Here is a 19952-nt window from a genome sequence, read left to right as displayed (position 1 = left end):
ATAATAGAGTCTGTTGTCATTTGATACTGTTACGTCTAACAGGTACATATATATTGCTGCACTAAAATGCAGCAGATCTCATTTGTGAAAGTTCAGTTAAATGTCACTTAGAAATAAAGCTTGAAAAAGGTAAGAAATTAGATTATTTTTTATATATTTTTCAGAGAATAACTGACAATGTACGTAATTGCAGTATATCGTGATATATATCGTTATCGTGATATAAAATTATCCATATCGTGATATAGAATTTTTTTTCATATCGCCCAGCACTACTAACTATTGGAGTCGACCCTTTCTGTCTGTTAGCAAAATGTCTCATAAGCCACTATACGGGTTTTAACGAAACTCTCAAAGCAATTATTGACTGTAGATTTCCATCAACTTTTTGTGTCAATTCAAGCTGCCACTGCAGCTAATTGACCTTAGGCTACACAAAATATCTGATTAAATCAGAGAGTCATAAAGAACACCTCCTCCAAGCACCAACAGAGCACCAAAACAGCTACAACGCCACCATTTCTTAACATAAAATGATCTTAATCTAAACCTCTGGCATGACAGACTGCTGGTAAAATGCATTGCTTCAAGAAATGCTCGGCCTTTATTGTATTACTGGTCCATCCTATTGTTAAAGCTTCTCTCCCATATTGTGTAACAGGAATAAAAACACTTCTTTTTTCCCTGTTCCTTTCTCCCTCCTCCTCCTCACTTTTCTGTTCTTCACCTCTGTATCTTACAATTGCATAAACTCTCTCAGCTGCTTACCTAACTCTTTAAATTTCACTAACATCTAAAAAAAGATCTGAGAGTTTGAGACTTAGTGCAATGACAAAATAACTTCTTCACAAGACTCGTTTAGTTGTATAAAAACCCACTGGGTTCAGTTTTAAACCCTATTTTTCCTCATACTTCACATGAGATTGTTCTCACTGGGGTAAACAGTAACAACAAACATTCAGAGCCACTTTGTAAGTCGAGTGGCATTTGTGTTTAACTTCACTGAAGAGGCATCATGGGTAATTGCAGTCGCCCACCAAGAGACCACAGTTGACTCACCGCCCGCAGGTCCTCGATGCGTTTAATAAGAGGAGCCGGCAGTCCATCAGGTAGTGGCGGTGGGGAGAACAGTCCGCTGGAAGACCCCAGACCTCGCCCCGGACCCCCTCCTCCTCCTACTGCTTTAAGAGCGGGAGCACCAATACCCAGAATGCCGTTCTCTCTGGCTGTCGCCATGGCATTCTGCTGATCAGTGTCCAACAAGCTGAAGTCCAGGTCGCCCAACAGGTCCTGCAGCTCCTTCTCGGTGGCCGAACCCAATAGTGACATGACAGCAGGGTCTGAGGTGAGGTCCGCCAGAGAGAGGTCGCTGCCAGCTGTGCTGCCCTGCAGCTGGTTGCAGTTGGACACTAATGGGAGGTTTGTGGAGTTGCTGTAGTGGGACTTGTTAGCTGCACCTCCTGATACGCTGAGGTGATCCATGCTGGGGTTTCTTTTCCTCAGCTCTTCTTTCTCCCGGGTGAAGCGACGGAGCATCGCTGCCAGGTACAGAGAGTCCTTCATCAGTTTCTTCCTCTTCTTCTTCTCTGGCCGGTGGAGGTTGAGCGCCATCACTCTGTTGAGAAAACACAACAACATATTTTACAAGCATTAAAGACATGCTTCACATATAGATCATGACTGTTTTCCTTTATTTAGTCAAACAATGACTATGCAAAAAGCAATTGTTGCTCAACATTTTGTGAACCACGTGAGAAATAATATTAATAGTTGTAAAACATTGACCAGGAATCGACATTTCTGCAGGTTCACATTAGGTTCAGACTGTTTAATGCTCAGAGAGTTAATTAAAATCTAAGAGTTATACTTCTGTGGACCTCTATTAGCATGTTAAAAATTAAAGTTAACAGTACAATTAGAAAACTACTGAACATATATGACTTGTTTGGAAGGGTTGCCAGGAAAAAAAATTCTTCTTTCTTCTAACAACAATAGTAGGGTTTAGGTACAGTTTTATCAGAAAACAAACAATCAAACAAAACAAAACAAACAAACACTAGATTTCCGGAACAATGTCCTTTAGCAAAAAGCACATTGGCACAAACAAACACCAATTGTCAAGCATGGTGGAGGGAGGCTGATGATTTGGGCTCGTTTTGCAGCCACAGGCCCTGGGCACATTGCAGCGTCGAGTCGAATGCGAGGCCAACTGTGTGACAGCTGAAGTTTTGCCAAAAACAGATCATAAAACAGGAAAATGATCCCAAATTGTTTTGAAGATTGTCAAAATTCCAACCTTAATCTAAAGTTAAAGCTGTGATGGTAACTTTAATAAATCTGTACATAAACAAATGCCTACAATGCTCAGCTGACTGCAGAAACATTCCTCTACAAATATGGTCGACACGTGAACTCTCACAGAAGAACCTTACTTCAGATTATTGTTACTAAAGGTGGTTTTATAGGCAAGTTGTTTTATTTCTTTTGATAACCATTGTTTTACTAAATAATGCATAACATGACATGTTTTTGTTCATCTGAGGTTGCTTTTATCAACTTTTAAAACCTGTAAAGACCAGATAAGGTTTTACAACAACTTGACCCCTAAAATCTTCGAATTAGCTGTTGGTAGAAAGTCGATACACACTTTGTATCCAACGGTAAAAGTTTTAATCAGTCAGCTGCTGTAGACACTTATAAACGAGCGAAACCCATTTCAATCCTTGAACAAACCTGAAATGCAGGCAGCTATTTTGAAGTCTAAACTCCCTTAGAAAAACTTTATCAAATTCTCCTGCTGACCTTAGACAATATGATAACTGAGACATCAACACGTGCTGACAAAGGTAACTCAGAAACACAAAGAAAGTGTGGAACTATCAGGGTTGTGAAAGATTAACCTGCAGCCTGCTTTCAAAGAGCTGTCACAAACACACACACATGTATATATCTTCCATTTCATAATGGCAGAATCACAATAGCCACAGCTATTTTTAGAAATTGTTTTCAGAGAGCTGGTGTCTTAGAGTACGCAGCATATTTGAGCATGGATAATGGAGCATTTTCTAAAGGTGGTTGGCTTGTCACAGCAGCTAAGGTAGGTCTCAGTCAGCATCTCTGCCTCACAATACGTCTGCAACAAGCAACGTGCCAAAGCAGAAGACCGTCAAAGAGGGCGGTGGGTCATTATCGGGGTAAAGACACATTTTAGCAGTGGCCTTTGTTGTCTTAAAGATCGATTTGTAAAACAAATTTAAATAATGACATTAAGAGTAACTGTGCATCTGATAATGTCATGTTTGATTATTATTAACAAACATAAACTACAAAAGCATTGAGAAAAAACTTTGTCAGCTGACTTAAAAAAGCAAGGCTTATAAAATATGGGGGGGGAAACCCACACATTTGTGGCTTCAAAATCAACAATAACATGTGCCGCAGTTTTCCTGAGCAGCAGGCCAATAACATATTTGGTCAGTCAGATAAACCCAAGCTGACACAGATGCCTGCACCTGATTCAGATGATGAGATGTTAAAGCACAAAATGAGCTTCATGATGACAGAAGAGAGGAGAGCTGTACGGAGGCTGCAACACAAAACTGCATACTAGGGCTGCACAATAACAGAAAAGCTTGCAATGTGCTATAATACTGTTTAACACTGCGATAATGATATTGATTGCAAAAAAACTTAAATGTTCCTCACTTCATCTTCTGTCATCATGATCATTTAAACCAGGTGTGGGCATTAAGGCCAGCGAAGGACAAAACAACCCGGCAGCAAATGATGAGCGTCAAACATTAAACCTCCATTACTTTCAATTATGACCACCTCACTGACAGCGGCTGGCCGCCAACCAACGCTTCAGGCTGCAGCGTCCCGAGACATTTCTTAACACTTTTTTTAAATCTGTGTACTCACTCTTATTAGAGTTCTGTGGCAGCTCTGTGTTTTATGCTTTGATTGATTTTTTCTTTTTGTTTAGTTGCAACACAATTTGATATCAAAAGTTTAAAAATGGATAAGGAAGGATTACAATTTGCAGTTGAAAATTATACGACCACAAATCTTGTTGTAAAAACAGAAAAAAAAGATGACATCTGGTGATCTATTGCTAAAGAAATGGATTACTTTGGTGACAAAGAAAACTTATTACCTAAGCTTATAATTTATTTTAAAGCTGATCTGAGTTATTACAGCCACTTCAGCTTTTAGTGGCATAAAACAACTCTGTTTCTAATGATGTGTCGTGCCGTTCCCAGTGTGTTTTCAGCTTTTGAGTCTGTTGAATTGACTAATTATATTAATAGCATGCAGAACATGAATGTCTGCTACTTGAAGTTGGTCTATGATTTATTACAGCCTAAACAGTCCTTTACAAGACTGATACTGAGCTCACTGACTTTGCGATGAGAATAAATTTGTGATGTATTGACTGTTTCTTATTATGCAACAAGGGTCGCACAGTTTATATACTTTTTTTTTTTAAATCAGTTTTAATCCTTGCCTAAAGGGGATTTCAGTTCTAATACAGGGCTAATTTTACAACAAACAAATGCTATAATGGTCACATTCACTAATCACAGAGTAAAACTAAACTCGTCTCATTCAATGATTGGGACAGAGATTACCAAATGATTAAATAATACGAGTACTTCTCTCATCTCTTTACACCCTTCCACAGTAGCTCGTGTGACATAAAGACAGGAGGACAGTGCTCGGCTAAACAGAGTAGCTGTTTATAAAGTGGAGCAGAAAAGACAATAAGAGGAAATATGAAAACTCTTAGTAGCAAAGGAACCTTCAGCATAAAAAAAGAAAAAAGAAAAGAGCAGTTTTGTGTGTGGAACATTTTCATTTGATGCTGAACCTTAACTCTAAAAAGTGTTTTGATATCCTTGCAGCACCTTGAGCTTAACAAATAGGTTGTTTTGTTCTCTGGAAGATGTTCTCAATTCCAACCAAAAAGTGTGAGGTCTCAAACATTTAAAACTGCAGCAAGTAGCTTTGTTTTTACTAGAAATTAACCAACATGCACATCACTCTCCCTCCCAAGCAGTCATTGGGGTCGCTATGACATGGAGGACCGATAGTCTACGCAAATATATTTAACTAAAGGCACTTTCACGAAGCAGCTCTGTAAAATGACTGCAAAGACAGTTTGTCTTTAAGCTGCCTTCGATCGTTTATGACTCACTAATCCTGCAAAGATGTGAGCTTTCAGAAATGATGCGGACATCGCAGAACCAAAAGAGGCGTGGCTCACTGGACATTAAATGTGTGACAGATGTCTCCATCATATCATTTTCAAAACTGATGAGTCGACTCATTTTAGCGGTCCTCTTTGTGGTTAATCAATTTTTTAAAGTAAACAAAAGGCAGCTGTGCGTCATCATCCATCTCCTCCTCGGTAATGTATCCATTTATCATTGTTTATGCTTTTAAATCCCGCAGCCGGGTGGCTGCATAGACCTTATGCCATCACATCATCACACTCCTAAACCACAAAGTCGGTTTATCTTCTCACATGCCAGCTGTTACTGCTCCGTTACTACCTCGCTTTGCGGCACAAAGACAGCGGTGAGCGGACTTCAGCCCTCCCGCGCTGCCGCGGAGCATTCAGGAATCACACCAAGGCAGCCAGAAGGCATCCAAGTCCTGGCTTAAAGCGTTTCGTCAAAGAGTCATTTGAGAAATGTGATCTCAGTTCACGATGAGAAAACTTGACGTTCACGGTTTAGTAAGGATCATGAAGCTGCAGCATCAAAATCTGAGGGCACGAATGTCTTCATCCGACTGTACAGAGTTTACCAACATCTCTAGAATATGAAGTCTGGAAAATGAGGCCAAATCAACAAAGCTGGGGATTTACAGCAGGCTCAAATTATTCACTTGTTGCTTTCTTTTCATTTTGGATTGACCTGCTTGTTAGTAACTATTCGTTCTTCTACACCAGGGGTGTCAAACTCCATTCCTCGGGGGCCGCTCTCCTGCATGTTTTAGACGTGTTCTTCCTTTAAAACACCGGGTTTAAATGGATCACTTGTGGACATGCTCCTGGAGAACTTGATGATTTGGGGAGGAGGTAATCAAACCATTTGAATCAGGTGTGTTGGAGCAGAAAAACCTAAAACTCCCAGGACAGCGGCCCTCGAGGCCTGGAGTCTGATACCCCTGTTCTACACTGCTGATTTGCATACAAACCTACCATATATCATATGTTACTGAAAGTCGGAAGACTTTTTAAATATTCTGAATTTGCTATAAACAAAAAGTGATTTTCTGAACGCACAATGTGGATCATGAAATATCTACTGTGTGATCTTTTCAGGAACCTCGGTGTGAAAAAAAAAGGAAAAGTAAAACCAAATCTCACACAAGGAATCTTGTTTGAGGCATAGAAAAAGCAAACATTACACAAGTCCAGACTTGATCCATCCGACGTTTTCTGATGTTCTTGAGTGAAAAACTGCTTCAGACAATCACAGCTCTTACCCCTGTTTAGGTATGCTGTTCTTCTTCAGGTTCTTCTCTTCAAGATTATTCACTTCCTTCTTTTTCCTCTTCTTAACCACCTGCTCCTGATCATTGCTCAGCTTCTAAAACAGGAGACAAGTCAAATAAAATACATTTTTCTACTTGACACTCAAAAGGCTGCCGTTCTGGCATACCTTCATTTCTTCACAGGTTTCATATTCACCACAAAATGCACAAAGGAACAAGATCAAATTGTTTTTGTCATGACTGAAAAAGGACATAAAAATTTGGCTGTTCTTTTTCGTGTTATTGTGTTTCAGTGATTCATAAGTTAGTGCCAAGTGTTGACAACTAAATGACTGGACTGAACATAGGTGGAAAAACAACAGATGTCCAGTGAAAAACTTTTAAAGTCCTGCAACAAAGCTCAGAGGAGTATTACTCTAAAGAAACGAATGACACCGAAAATCTGACTTCATGAAAGCAAAACATAAAAAGATAAGAGAGGGGGCTCAAATGAATGTGTGCATGTTTATGCATCAGTGTGTCCTGTAATATACCAGCACAGCTGACAAACAGCTTCATCAGGGTTAGAGACACCCTGCAGAGAGATGTGCTGCAAAAAGCCTTCAATAAACAAGTTTTACTAACAGAATATTTATGTTAGCTAGGTCATTTACAACGTCTATGACAAACGACAGTTTTGTGGACAATCATGAAATACTCCAAGAACACCAAAAAGTTGCTGTCATGTATTTTTGGAGACACAATCCTGGTCTTTAGAAGGAACCACTGCCTCCGACTAAAAACTGCTGAAACTACACACCAGCACTGTACCGAATCCATAAACATACATATACACACATATATATATATATATATATATATATATATATATATATATATATATATATAGTAAATATTTAGTAGGACAAGTACTTAAAAGGGGAGTGAGTTTATTTTTATACTGGTTTATCTTAATAATAATAATAATAATAATAATAATAATAAATCTGTGCAGATGTTCTTTTTCCAGACTTGGCAGACAAATCTGTATTTTGACATAATTGATGAAACATATAGTTTATTCTGGGAGTGCATGAAGCAAGTTACAGGTCAGACAGAAATCAAATATAGGTGCTTTTGTTTGAATGGTAAAGTACTTCTTTTTGTTCTTGTTTTAATATCACTGCTCATGCAGTGCTTGTAGTATGGCCTCATTCAAATCAACACAGGATAAAACAATTGGCACTTTGAGACTAAACCATTATAAAAGGACCCTCTGAGGGTTATAAGGACTGTCTGTCCCACTGTGGAGCAGTCTGAAGGGCCAACGTGTTCACTTTCACACCACTCGGCCGACAGTCAAGGTGGCCTCATCACTTATGCATGTGATATTCACCAACAAGAAGCAGAGGATGCTAACGTTGAGGCTGTGTGTTGTGGGTCTACGGTGTAAGTTTGAAAGCAGAGTTTGAAAGAGATCTACAAACATTCAGAAGAAAGAATCAACAGATCGGTCACGTTGTGCTGCATCCGTTCAAAGAAGAGCACGTCATAACACACAACTGGGACAGCGATGTGAATGCTGTTTAATACTACAGATACTGAAAGAGTGCTCGGCCAATTAGCGTAAGTTAATGTATGGACCAATCACATTCCCATACGTCACCTAAGACTCCCCGTTGAGCCAAGATGGCTGCTTCTCTAAAGCAGGAACTAAAAACGACACAATAAATGTTTTTACAGAAACTATGAATGGTCTCAATACCAGAAGTGCAACTACCGTAAATTATTAAAGACTAAAGTGGTCCAAAAGCACCTAATATTTTTGACATTGATACTTTGACCTCGGGGTTTTGAGGTTCAAATAACTGCACTGAGACGGCTCTCTGTGTAAAAATGATAATTATTTAGTTTACAGCCTAAAAAAGACGAAAATTATGCTAATCATTTTTATATCAATTTTCTGGAACCTGTGGAAAAAATGTATTCACGTATACAATTCACAGCGCAGCTTCAAAACACTGTATTTTGATTTATTATCGCCCAGCCGCCTTTCACAGCAGTTTCAAACAAAGAACATCTTACGTTGAGGAGTTGTAACAAATTTGGTCAAACCTTGAAATGAATGTTTCGTGTGATACTGCGATATGCAAGGCTCAGATCCTGTGTTGCCAATGACTCCCAGCTACTACCACATCAAATTTTAGCTCAATATCTCTTAAACTGACAGAGTTACAGCAATGTTTGTTTTAGCCAGTGTTGATTAGCTGTGGCAGCCATCTTGAATTGGACTGACTCCAAAACTTAATCAGTTGTAGATGTGCATCTGGTGATAACTTTCTGAAAGTTTCATTAAAATTTGTCCGGTGGTTCATGAAATATTTCGGTAACAGACACACACAAGCAAAAACACTGTCTGCCTCTCCTTTCAGCGCTGGGCGATAATAAATCAAACTAAGGTGTTTTGAAGCTGCGCTGTGAATTGTTTCTTTAGTTGAGAACGTGTTGCGGTTGTCTCACCTTGTCCTCCTCTCCCTCTGAGTCAGAGGTCGCTCTGAACTGCAGCGTTCCAGTGTTGATGTAAAATCCCCCGAGCTTTGTGGTCAGAGATGCAGGCACCAGCTCATCGTACTGGGAGGAACAACAATGCAGGACAGTTTGTGGTGTGAGTTCACAGGACTGTAGGAAACAATAAGACCACTTACACAACTAAATGGAAACGCTGTTTGCAGATTTAAAAACATTTGGAGCAAGTGATGAAGTGTTTTGTTTAACATTTTACAAAAGCATTCTTTCCGCTCTTCTGGTCAGCAAAAACGACTGAACTGTTATGAGCCGGAGCGCCCCTTCAGCCCATAGATGAAAACGGGGGCGTTTGCCATCACATTTCAAAGCACAAAAAAGAAAACAAAATCAAACAGAGGCTGCAGATATGTGGGAGCAGAGAGGAGAGATATCAAACAGCAAAACAAATCACATTTAAAGGCTGGAAAATGATACAAAAAGCCTAATTTGAGCTATTACAGCCAGACAGAGTTATATCACCTGAATATCAGGCAACAAACACTGTCAGGGCAAAAAACAAGAAGAAAAAAGGGAACAAACACATCCATGTGTGTCATGAGGAAGATTTTAGTCTGTCCCATAATAAGGGACATCTTTCTATCTTTAGATGTAGCACTGAATGAATCATTTTTTTGACATTAAGGTGAGAAATTCATATTTAATGACAGCTGGGACGATTTCCACCTCAATACAGCAAAAACATCAGGAGATAAAAAAGGAAACAATGAGCAGAAGTATTATACAGAACAAATCACTCAGTTTAGAAAACTGTAAATGGATAGTTTAGATTTTTTTTTAAAGTAAGGTTTTGTGAAAAGAATAATATCTCACCTGTTGTAGATAGTTTTGAAAGTTCATCACTACAGTCCCACTTCTAAAGTGGATCACTGCTGTTTCAAAACTACGCCCATCTTTAAATTTAATCACGGTTCATCAAGAAATACCTTGAAATGCTGCTACTTGTGCATGCAAATAACCACATCATTCCATGTAAATGACTGTGTAAGGAAAAAATACATCAGCGCAAAAGTTTACAAAATAGCTTTTAAATATGTTTCTGTGGGAGTTTGTTCATAACGTTTCCACAGAATCGTCCTTCAAAATGTTCCCCAAGGCTTAAAAAACTGACTCTATGTAAAACAGGTCATTGTTTAAAAAGTAAAAGATACTCACAGCTTCTGAGTTGTCGATGAAAGGATCCGTTTCATCATAACCAAACCCAATATCAATCAAATCCTGCATTCTGTCCTTCCTCTTCTTCGTCCCCGTGTTACCCTAAAATATGTTTTAACAAAAGAACAAGTTAATCTGTTTTCTAAAAAATTATTTCCACAAACATAAACTTTAAGAACTGCAAAAATGTCCCCACTTTAGGTATTTAAACAATTTCATTTTGAGCTTTTTCAAACCAGCTTGTTTTATAAAGCACATTAAATAACAACCTAAGCTGACAAGAGAAAAATAAAGCACAAAGCAATAAACAACAAAACATTAATGTCAAGTAAAAACAGAAGAAGAGATATTAAAAAGTAAATAAAACAAGCACATTACTATAAAATAAAAGAAAAAAGCACTTTGAAGTCTAAAAGTCTTGAACGCAATTCAAATCTAAAAAATACAAATATATTTTAGGTCATGTTTTTAAAATCCCAACATAAAAAACAAACTGTTGATTCAGGATCATTAAAACACTTTAGTCTCTGAAACAGCTCATTGTACGCGATGATAATGAACTCCAGAAATTATCTGTAATACACATATTGTCCCAAAAGTACCAAGAAATTATAATGTGGCCTAGCTTCTTCGCCAAGATTAGTTTAAGTATAAAGAGCTCGCTGAGGGTATATTTTATACAATCATATTTATATTCTAAAAGAAATATCTAAAAACTTCACTTTGTTAAAAGCTTTGTACTTTCGATTCTTACATCTCATGTTGGTCAGACATCAGTAAAAATAAAACAAAATATAAAAAACACAGACAAAAAACAAACGGAATAAAGATCGACATTTTAAAATAAGATCTATTCATGTTATTTTTTTGCTTAGCTCTGATTTGTTACGTTTTCAGAAATAATTTGTTCACTTTCCGAGGGTCATCCTTATCATCAAACAAAGCAAAGACCCAAAAATAAAACTTTAAAAGAAACATAATTTAGAATGTGCACAAACCCAAAACACCAGCACTAGTTTTACAACTCATCAACAGTTTGGCTGCTTATCTGCTGTGAAGCAACGACTGAGGGGAAATAAAGTAACATTTCCCCTCCTTTTCCTGTCCTCTCAACCAAAGCCGCTCATCCTGGTTCTGCTGGAGGTTTCTTCCTGTTTAAAGGAAGCCGTTCCTCCCCACTGTCGCCTCAGAGCTTGCTCAAAATGAATGTGAGAGTTTCAGACAATCTGCTGGCTTCTTTAGATCAACAACTTCTACTAATTGACATTTCATAATGTACTGCCTGTGAATGCATTGTAAAATAATTGGAATTAAATCTCTAATTGGATTTGTTTCAAAGTGAATTTGTTTATTTTCTTCTTTGCATGGCACCTTGAGTTGAGTTTTGTTGGGAATTGTTATCAAATAAACTGAACTGAAGATCATTTTTAAACTCTTTAAATCTGAATGTTAAAATCTCTAACTCCTGCTTTTGACAGTTTGCCACAACAAAAATACAAACACGTTGACTTACATATTTATTTTCAAACTTTTTTGCCAGGGCCTCAACCTGGAGCCGCTCGCGCTCCTCGTCGTTGAAGGGGTCCTTGGGGTTGTGGGCTGAAGTCAAACTTGGAAGATTACGCTTTGCCTGAAACAACAAAAAAAAAAGTGAATGATAATAAAAAATAAAAACTAGAGTTGAAGGTCTCCTGAGACACTGCCGGGCACAATGCTTTACCCTGCTGATCTTAGAGCAGATCAATACATTTTCATAACACTGCCAGCAAACTTAAAATAACAGCACTGGAGGTGTATGATGTTACAGAGGAGCAGGCACACAATCCTGCCAAATGTGTTGCTTTCCTTTTGAGCTTTAATCAGCAATTTCTCATATTTGAGTCTGCAAACTTTTTAATTACCAGCATCTCCCACAAAACAAGGCTGTGTGACTGGATAATCCAGATGTGCGCGTATCTGAACAGAGACAGGCGAGTTTTCCCAGCTGTAACAGCTGCTCCATCCTGGTCCCTCCATCAGCCCATCCATCAGCCACCAACAGGGCCAAACTGCATGTGGCATTTCAAAGTGCTGTAAATGGCTGTGAGGCTGGGCTGTTGCTGGGCAAGTCTGAGTGGAAAGGACACAGGTAGCAGCACGAGACGAGCTGTACGTGCTAAAACAAACCAAAAACAACACGCACACACCAACGCTACAATGTGTCGGAGCGCTGCTGAAGTTGGAGAGCAGAGAGTGGACCGGGGGGGATGAGAGTCCAACACTGCCGCTGCTGCCTTTTGTGTTGGAGACGAACTACTGATGGTCAGCCCGAGCCACGCTATTCCAGGGAAGGACAAGGTGCACTTCCCCCCCTTCGCCCAGCAATGACACGTCCGTGTAAACACTTCCAAGAGCCGCGAATTAACTCCAGCCGTAGTTTACCAAATGTTGGCGAGAGTGGGAGCTCCTACCTGGAGGTTGTGGATGAGTTCGCCATAATTAAACTCCGCGGAGGAGCGCTCGTCGGGCTCGGACAGGGACAGGTTGAGCCGCACGGTCGCCCTCCTCTCGGCGGCAGCCCTGTCCCTGTCGCCGGCTTTGCCGAGACGACCGTTGCTGGCGGTGCCTCCTCCTGCCCCGCCGGCTGCCTCCACCTCCCCGGCTCTGTCGAAGTTGAAGTCGGCCTCCTCCTCCAGCCGGCGTTTCCTAGACTCCGCGGCTGCTCCAGCTGCGAAGGCCGAGAGGGTGACAAACTGCACTTTTCTCGGTTCGGCCATTTGGATGAGCTGCCTGCCTGCCTGAACCTCGCTCCGGACAGACAGCGACACCGAGAAGAGCTACTTCGCGAAACTACTCCAAATTGGTGGATTAAAGAGGGTTCCGCAAAGCTCCGACGGCTGCTCGGGGCCTAGGCGGGTGTTAGAGCCTCCTCCGCAGCATACGGATTGAACTCCAGGGGATGCGACGGTCGGGGGAAAGTAGTTTTTTCAGCAGCTACTCTCATCCTCGCTTTGCTTTGGGGCTGAGACATTCACAGAAGCCATCTTGGGTTTCGGGAGTAAATAAAATATCAGAAGAGAGGGGTCGCTGCGCATGCGCGTACGCACCGAACGGAAGCATGTGTGGCACAGGGGAGGGCGTCGCGTCCAATCAGCGCGTGGCAGGGATCCTAGCCCCGCCCCCGGTCACAACAGGCGATAATAACAACACTATCAGTACTAATTTGACCTTTATAAAGTGTCTTTGTGAAGGACAGGCGGTGGGATATGCTGTTTACATTTCGTGTTTGTAGAAACTATCGAGCAGCAGCTTTTTTGCTGCAGTGTAAATCTTTCATTTGACGGTTTTCGTTCCGTCTATTCAAGAAAATGCTGAATAGTACACTTTTGCATCACCCTACATTGAAATGCTAAAAGGAAGAAGATAAACAAGTTGTTTGGCAGCCACAGATAACTGCCTCTGAAACAGCTGTTAATGCACAGTTTGAGTCCTCTTGATGAAATAAACTTTGTAGATATTTACATTTTGGAAAAAAAAAAAACCTTTATTCTGAAGTTACACAAAATGGTCAAGATAAATCTGCAATAAAGCTTTCAAGTCAAAATTTACACTTGGGTCTCTGTTAACCACATAATTTCATATTCATTTCTGTGGTAAATCAAGTGTTGTGGTAAATCCTGTCAGGCTGTTAAAAAAATTGCAAATGAAAGTGTTGACTTGCAGATTTTAGGCATGAGCTTGATTACATCCAAGACACACCCTGAAGGAAAAATACTGGTCATGTCATCCTGGTCTAACAAACTTCTCATTGTTGTAGCAATTATAATGAAAACAGGAGACGATGGTTGAACTCGCACACTCTACTACAGTGGCTGTACCATGACACCAGACACCATTTCACAATACATTGTTGTCTCATATCTTCTGCTTCTTAATTTGTTATTTTTACAGTCTTCTCTGTCCCACACTGTCACACCAGTGCCCTCTAGTGACAAGAAGTAAGAAGTGCAAAGGAACAGAACATAAATGCATTTACTGTTTAAACTTCAAGCTAAGATAAAAAAAAGTATTTTAAAGCCAACATCAGTTGAAAGAAAATCATAAAATAGGCTTGTAAAATAATGGAAATATATATACTATTTTTTAATACCAAACATAGAAAAAAACTCTGGGTTTTTTTTTTTTTTTTGGCTTTTTCTGTGACCACCCTGATGTGTGACGTCCACAAAACCGCTGTGGTTCACAACATTCAGCCATTCATCAGTGAGTAGATGAATACTGGTACAATATAATTCAGTGTGTTGGAATTAATTGTTCAAACTAACCAGAAAATACCACTGAAGTTTAATTTTTTTGGCTTTCCTCAAATTTGGATACATAAGCTCTGATTTGGGAATTACTATCAGAGCTCAGGTTTGTACCACTTCAAAGAGGAGTCACCGCTCCGACTGTCATTACTGCTGTGGACTGGCTTCACGCCAAAAAATCAGGACCGCTTGCTAGCAGCAGTCCTAACTATTTTTAATTTTAAAAGAAAGGCAAATGAAGAGAACGACATTGCCACAGAGAAGGAGATGAGAAACAGGAAGTTTTACTTCAAACGTGACGTGACCGCTGTCATTAAAAGGTCTGAGATTAAACAAATGTCATAGTCTGAAACTGCTATTGATTAGTTTACTCTGGTGTGAGAGTTCATAAATGATACTCTCAAGCGTGTTTACGTTTTTAACGAGTTAGCATCCAGTTATCATCGGGTTAGCTTTGAGTTAGCAATGTTAGCTCTCTCCTGCCGTCTTTATGTTGAGTTGCAGTGTCGTGTGCTGATGTCATGTCAATGATCTGGGGGTAATCGGTTCTCACCGTTCTATGTTCCTAACTCATTCGTTATGTGCATGGTTTTTTGTCGGCCATGACAGTCCTGGTGATCATCAGAATCCAAATCTGAAGAGTTTTCATCTCATTCCAGAGATCCAGCCGTCAGTTCAAGTTCATACTGGTATGTTTGTATATCCATTAGTTCCGCAAAGTCTTCCGACATTTCTTCTTGTTCAAAAAAGGCTTCTTTTTCCACTAGTAAACAATCTGGGAGTAGCAGCGTTCTTGGCCAGCTGGGGCACAGCGCACGTCATGAATCCAGGGCAGCAACTCTGCCCCACATATCACCCACTTTGGAAATTGACTTAAACACTAAAAAAAGTTATTTAAGTTTTAGGTCAGAAAATGGGTTCCTGGAATGTGGATCTGTTTAACTAAATGACGTTCATGAAATGTCAATATTTTGAGATTTGATTTCAGTTCACCTTTAAAAGCACAACATCTCTCCTGTTACCCAAACAAACATTCTCAGTCCTTTTAATCAAAAGTAGTAATGGGATTTGTAGCAATTTATCAACTTTGTAATGTATATTTTACCCTCAAAAAAGAAAATACAAGTTGTACATTAATCAAGCATTTTCTCAGAAAAATTAGTTTTGCTGTATTTTAAAATAGTGTCTGCAATTCATCTTTCAGTTGGCAAAAGTGCATTAAATGCAAAATAATCTTCTTCATAAAACACAAAACACTATCAAAATTACAAATGAAATTAGCTCAAAATCATAAAACTTTTGCTCACATTTTTTCCCTTTTTTTAAATTAACTTATTTTAGCACATTGTCTTTTTTCCAGATTTGTGCATGTCTTTCCATTTGCAGAACAGTTCATGTTGGTGTTTGTATTAGGCTGAGGGGTTCTCTGCTCACTCCTTGTTTCATTGGAGCAAAGAGACAATCGAGCTGTATTCCATCTTTTCCCATCACTAAGGATAAATGAACTCTGGCCAGTCTGCTACTGTACTGATAAAGGATTGCTATACTGGGTCTCTTCTTTTCTCACAAGAAAAGGCTTAAAAAACTCTGACCACAGCTCCAACAGTGATTTTGGTGGGTTTTGCTCCTCTCTTTTTGTCCGTGTAAGGTGCATTTTTGGCTCGTTGTAGAACCACTTTTTCATTAAAATAGTCGTATTGTCCATCGTCCTTAGATGGACGCAGGATGTCCAGTTTTGTCCTCATTGGTCTTCCTCTGAGGAGCTGGAAAGGGAATTCACCAGTTGTGATATTTGCTGAAGCCCTGTAGCTGTGAAGCATTTCAGTAACTGCAGGCTTCCATGGTCCCTGGGTAGCTTGTGCTGCCCGAATTGTGTCTTTCAGCTCTTTATTTAAGTGTTCGACTCATCCATTCACCTGAGGATGGTATACACTTGTTTTGATTTGCTTAATGCCATGTTCAGTCATGAAATCAGCAAAAGCAGAAGATGTAAACTGTGTAATGTAAAAACAGAAGTTAGGAATGCCATGACAGTGTCTGTTGTAGCATTAGGAGTAAATGCTATTTCAGGCCATTTACTGAAATAATCAACCAAGGTGACGGGAAACCTGCAGTTGTAAGGGGAGTCAGGAGAAGAGCGATATAATCTGATCAAGTCCTGATCAGAATGTGCAGCTGTATTAGTGGTGCTCAGGGGAGCATGTGAGAGGCAGTCCACTGTGATGTTCTGATTTCCTTGTTGGTATTGGATGTTGTACTGGAAACATCAGTCTAGCTAACCAGTGTGAAATTCTCATTCCAGCTCTATTAATCCCTTTAGTGCTTAGCAGAGTGGGGAAGGCTTGATGATCAGGTCTGAGCGTTAATCTGCATCCCCACACATACACTATATTGCCAAATGTATTCACTCACCCATCTAAATCACTGAATTCAAGTGTTTCGATCACTTCCGTGGCCACAGGTGTATAATATCAAGCACCTAGGCATGCAGACTGTTTCTATAAACATTTGTGAAAGAATGGGTCACTCTCAGGAGCTCAGTGAATTCAAAGATGGTTCCATGATAGGATGCCACCTGTGCAGTAAGTCCAGTCGTGAAATTTCCTCACTACTAAATATTTGACAGTCAACAGTTAGTTGTATTATGACAAAGTGGAAGTGACTGAGAACGACAGCAACTCAGCCACAAAGTGGTAGGTCATGTAAAATCACAGAGCGCATAGCATACAGAGGTTGCTAACATTCTGCTGAGTCAGTAGCTACAGACCTCCAAACTTCAGGTGGCCTTTAGATTACCTCAAGAACAGTGTGTAGAGAGCTTCATGGAATGGGTTTCGATGGCTGAGCAGCTGCATCCAAACCTTACATCACTAAGTGCAAAGCCTCAGATGCAGTGGTGTAAAGCATACCGCCACTGGACTCTAGAGCAGTGGAGATGTTTTCTCTGGAGTGACGAATCACACTTCTGTCAAGCAATCTGATGCAGGATTCTGGGTTTGGCAGTTGCCAGGAGAAGGGTACTTGTCTGACTGCATGGAGCCAAGTATAAAGTAGGGGTGGGGGGTTGTTTTTCAGGAGTTGGGCTCAGCTGCTTAGTTCCAGTGAAATGAACTCTTAATGCTTCAGCATACAGAGACATTTTGAACCATTTCATGCTCCCAACTTTGTGGGAAGTTGAGTGATGGCCCCTTCCTTTTCCAACATGTCTGTAAACCAGTGTGCAAAGAAGGGTCATAAAGACATGGATGAGCGAGTCTGGTGTGAAAGAATTTGTCTGACTTGCACAGAGTCCTGACCTCAACCCGATAGAAAAGCTTTGGAGTAAATTAGAGCGGAGACTGTGAGCCAGGCCTTCTCACCCATCATCAGTGTCTGACCTCCCAAATGCACTTCTGCAAGAATAGTCAAAAACTGAACCTGTATTTTGTGGATAAACCCCTTCAAGATGGTGAGCTGAATAAGAATCAACATTATTCACTCTGCATATTTTTGTGTCAGTGGGAGGTTCTTTCGCAATATTCTCTTTAATAATAGTCAATTTTCCACTAATGATGTCAATCCACAGTGCTTTAATCAGGTCCAGGCCCAGTAGTGGCAATCCAGTCTTCACTATATTGAATGATGCTCGAACTTTGTTGTTTTGATTTGCTACTCCTGCTGTAGCTTGCAGGCATCTAATGACAGGTAGGTCACCTTTTGCATGTGACTAGTTTAACTTTGGGTCTTGTTAGTGGGGATTGTGCAAAATGTTGCTTGTAGGCAGTTTCTGGTAAGACAGATACAGCTCCAGTGTCTACACTTAACTGAAGGATCTAGGAATTTACTTGTGGTGCTTCTGTGTTCACTTAGTATGTGCTTTTATCAAATGTTGCAGGCATCAGTTTAGCATCATTCAAAAATTATTGCTGACTCAGGATCACTTCTCTTATTGCAGCCATAGGTAATTTGCATACTTTGGCGAACAACAAACTGAGAAAATTAGTGAACTGTTTAAAGCCATAATAGATGTCAGGATATATGATTTTTTAATGATTCTGATTTGAATTTTTTATATGTCTGTATCATCTATGATAAGAAATAACCACTAAATCCACATCATTCACTGCCAAAAACACTACTTCATAATTTCTAATAAATGAGAGAACTCAGCAGTTGTGTTTTGTTTGCCAACAATTACAAGTTTGTTTATATCTGTTTTCTAATGGGATTTTTACAAAAACCCTAATGAGTTTGAGTTACATTAATCCCAAACAATCATTTAATGATGTCGAAATTGTGTTAGAATCATAAAAATTCGAATCAAAAACACTGAAAAATCATGTATTTTGACAGCTATTATGGCTTTAAAAATTGATTTTCAATCATCTAAGTTATGGCAATTATAGCTTCTTGAATCAAAGGAAACTGGAGATCTTTTCTTTGTCAGTTCTAAGAATTTAGAGGCTGAAACTCCTCAAGCAAAACATGAACAACAAACAAAAGGAAGTCAAGTTGCTTTATATTCAAGTTTTAAAACTATGTTTTAAAAATGGATGAAAGAGATTTTCATATTTCTTTCTCTATTGTGTAATATCATTAAACAATTCTAGTAATGTGGAGGAATTTCAGTGGATAACAAAAGCATTAGCTGAACACCCGTGACCTCTTATTCCTCAGTTAACATTAAATCAAGAAGTCTAATTTAAATGTACAATAGCAACCCCTTTTCATAAGGATGCTAATGTGTTTTGTAACAGTATTAAAAAAGACAAACTGCATTTATGAAAAGCTTTAATTGTTTCTTTAATGCCATGATATTTTGCAAGTGTTGTGAGAAAAATTGGCAACATTCTTATACAGCTTTACTGTTGTGACGTTTTTAAGCTTTTAAGGTAAAGACCTGAAACTCAAGATTGGATGCGTATCAACAAATGAAATACTACAGAGATGGAAAATTTGGGATTTATCCATCTGTACTGAAACCGCTTGGAACACTTTGTGTCGCTGCCTTTTGCAGCAGTTCCAGCATTAGGTCTCTTCAGGTCCGTCTCCAGGATCTTGGTCCATCTTGTCTCTGGAGTTTTTTCAGGACCAAACTGCTGCAGCTCCTTCAGGTTGGATGGTGCTGCTTGTGTCCAACAATCTTTAAATCAAACCAGAGACTCTCAGCTGGACTGAGGTCTGGGCTTTGACTGGACCACTCCAGGACCTTTACCTGGTTCTCCTTAAACCAGTGGAGTGTTGCTTCAGCTGAGTATTATAATAGAAACTCATCTGATAGATGATAAAAAGTTTAGAATAATTATTTAAAGGTTAAACAATTGAGTATACAAGTAAACTAAGACACTAATTTATCTTGTTGTTTGAAAGCATTTTTCTAATTAATTATTGTTCTATTTTTTTGATCTCTAAACCTTTTTTTGCTAAAATAAACTTAATTAAACAAATGATCACAGACAGCCAAGA

At 39.4% G+C, this 19952-nt stretch overlaps 1 protein-coding gene across 1 annotated transcript in view; it reads right to left on the bottom strand.

Moving 5' to 3' along the window:
• The window catches only part of ubn2a (ubinuclein 2a), a 34144-nt gene extending 20783 nt beyond the window's left edge, over positions 1-13361 (bottom strand). The window contains 6 exon segments of the mRNA XM_017437898.3: positions 1060-1615; positions 6496-6599; positions 9004-9114; positions 10222-10323; positions 11735-11851; positions 12672-13361. Coding sequence (XP_017293387.1) covers positions 1060-1615; positions 6496-6599; positions 9004-9114; positions 10222-10323; positions 11735-11851; positions 12672-12977 — 1296 coding nt within the window. The 5' untranslated portion in view covers positions 12978-13361.
• Between the last annotated feature and the right edge of the window lie 6591 nt (positions 13362-19952).

Source organism: Kryptolebias marmoratus, linkage group LG3, assembly GCF_001649575.2.
Source record: "Kryptolebias marmoratus isolate JLee-2015 linkage group LG3, ASM164957v2, whole genome shotgun sequence".
Taxonomy (NCBI): domain Eukaryota; kingdom Metazoa; phylum Chordata; class Actinopteri; order Cyprinodontiformes; family Rivulidae; genus Kryptolebias; species Kryptolebias marmoratus.
Note: the sequence above shows the minus strand (reverse complement) of the source record. Positions and strands in the feature narration are given on the sequence as shown.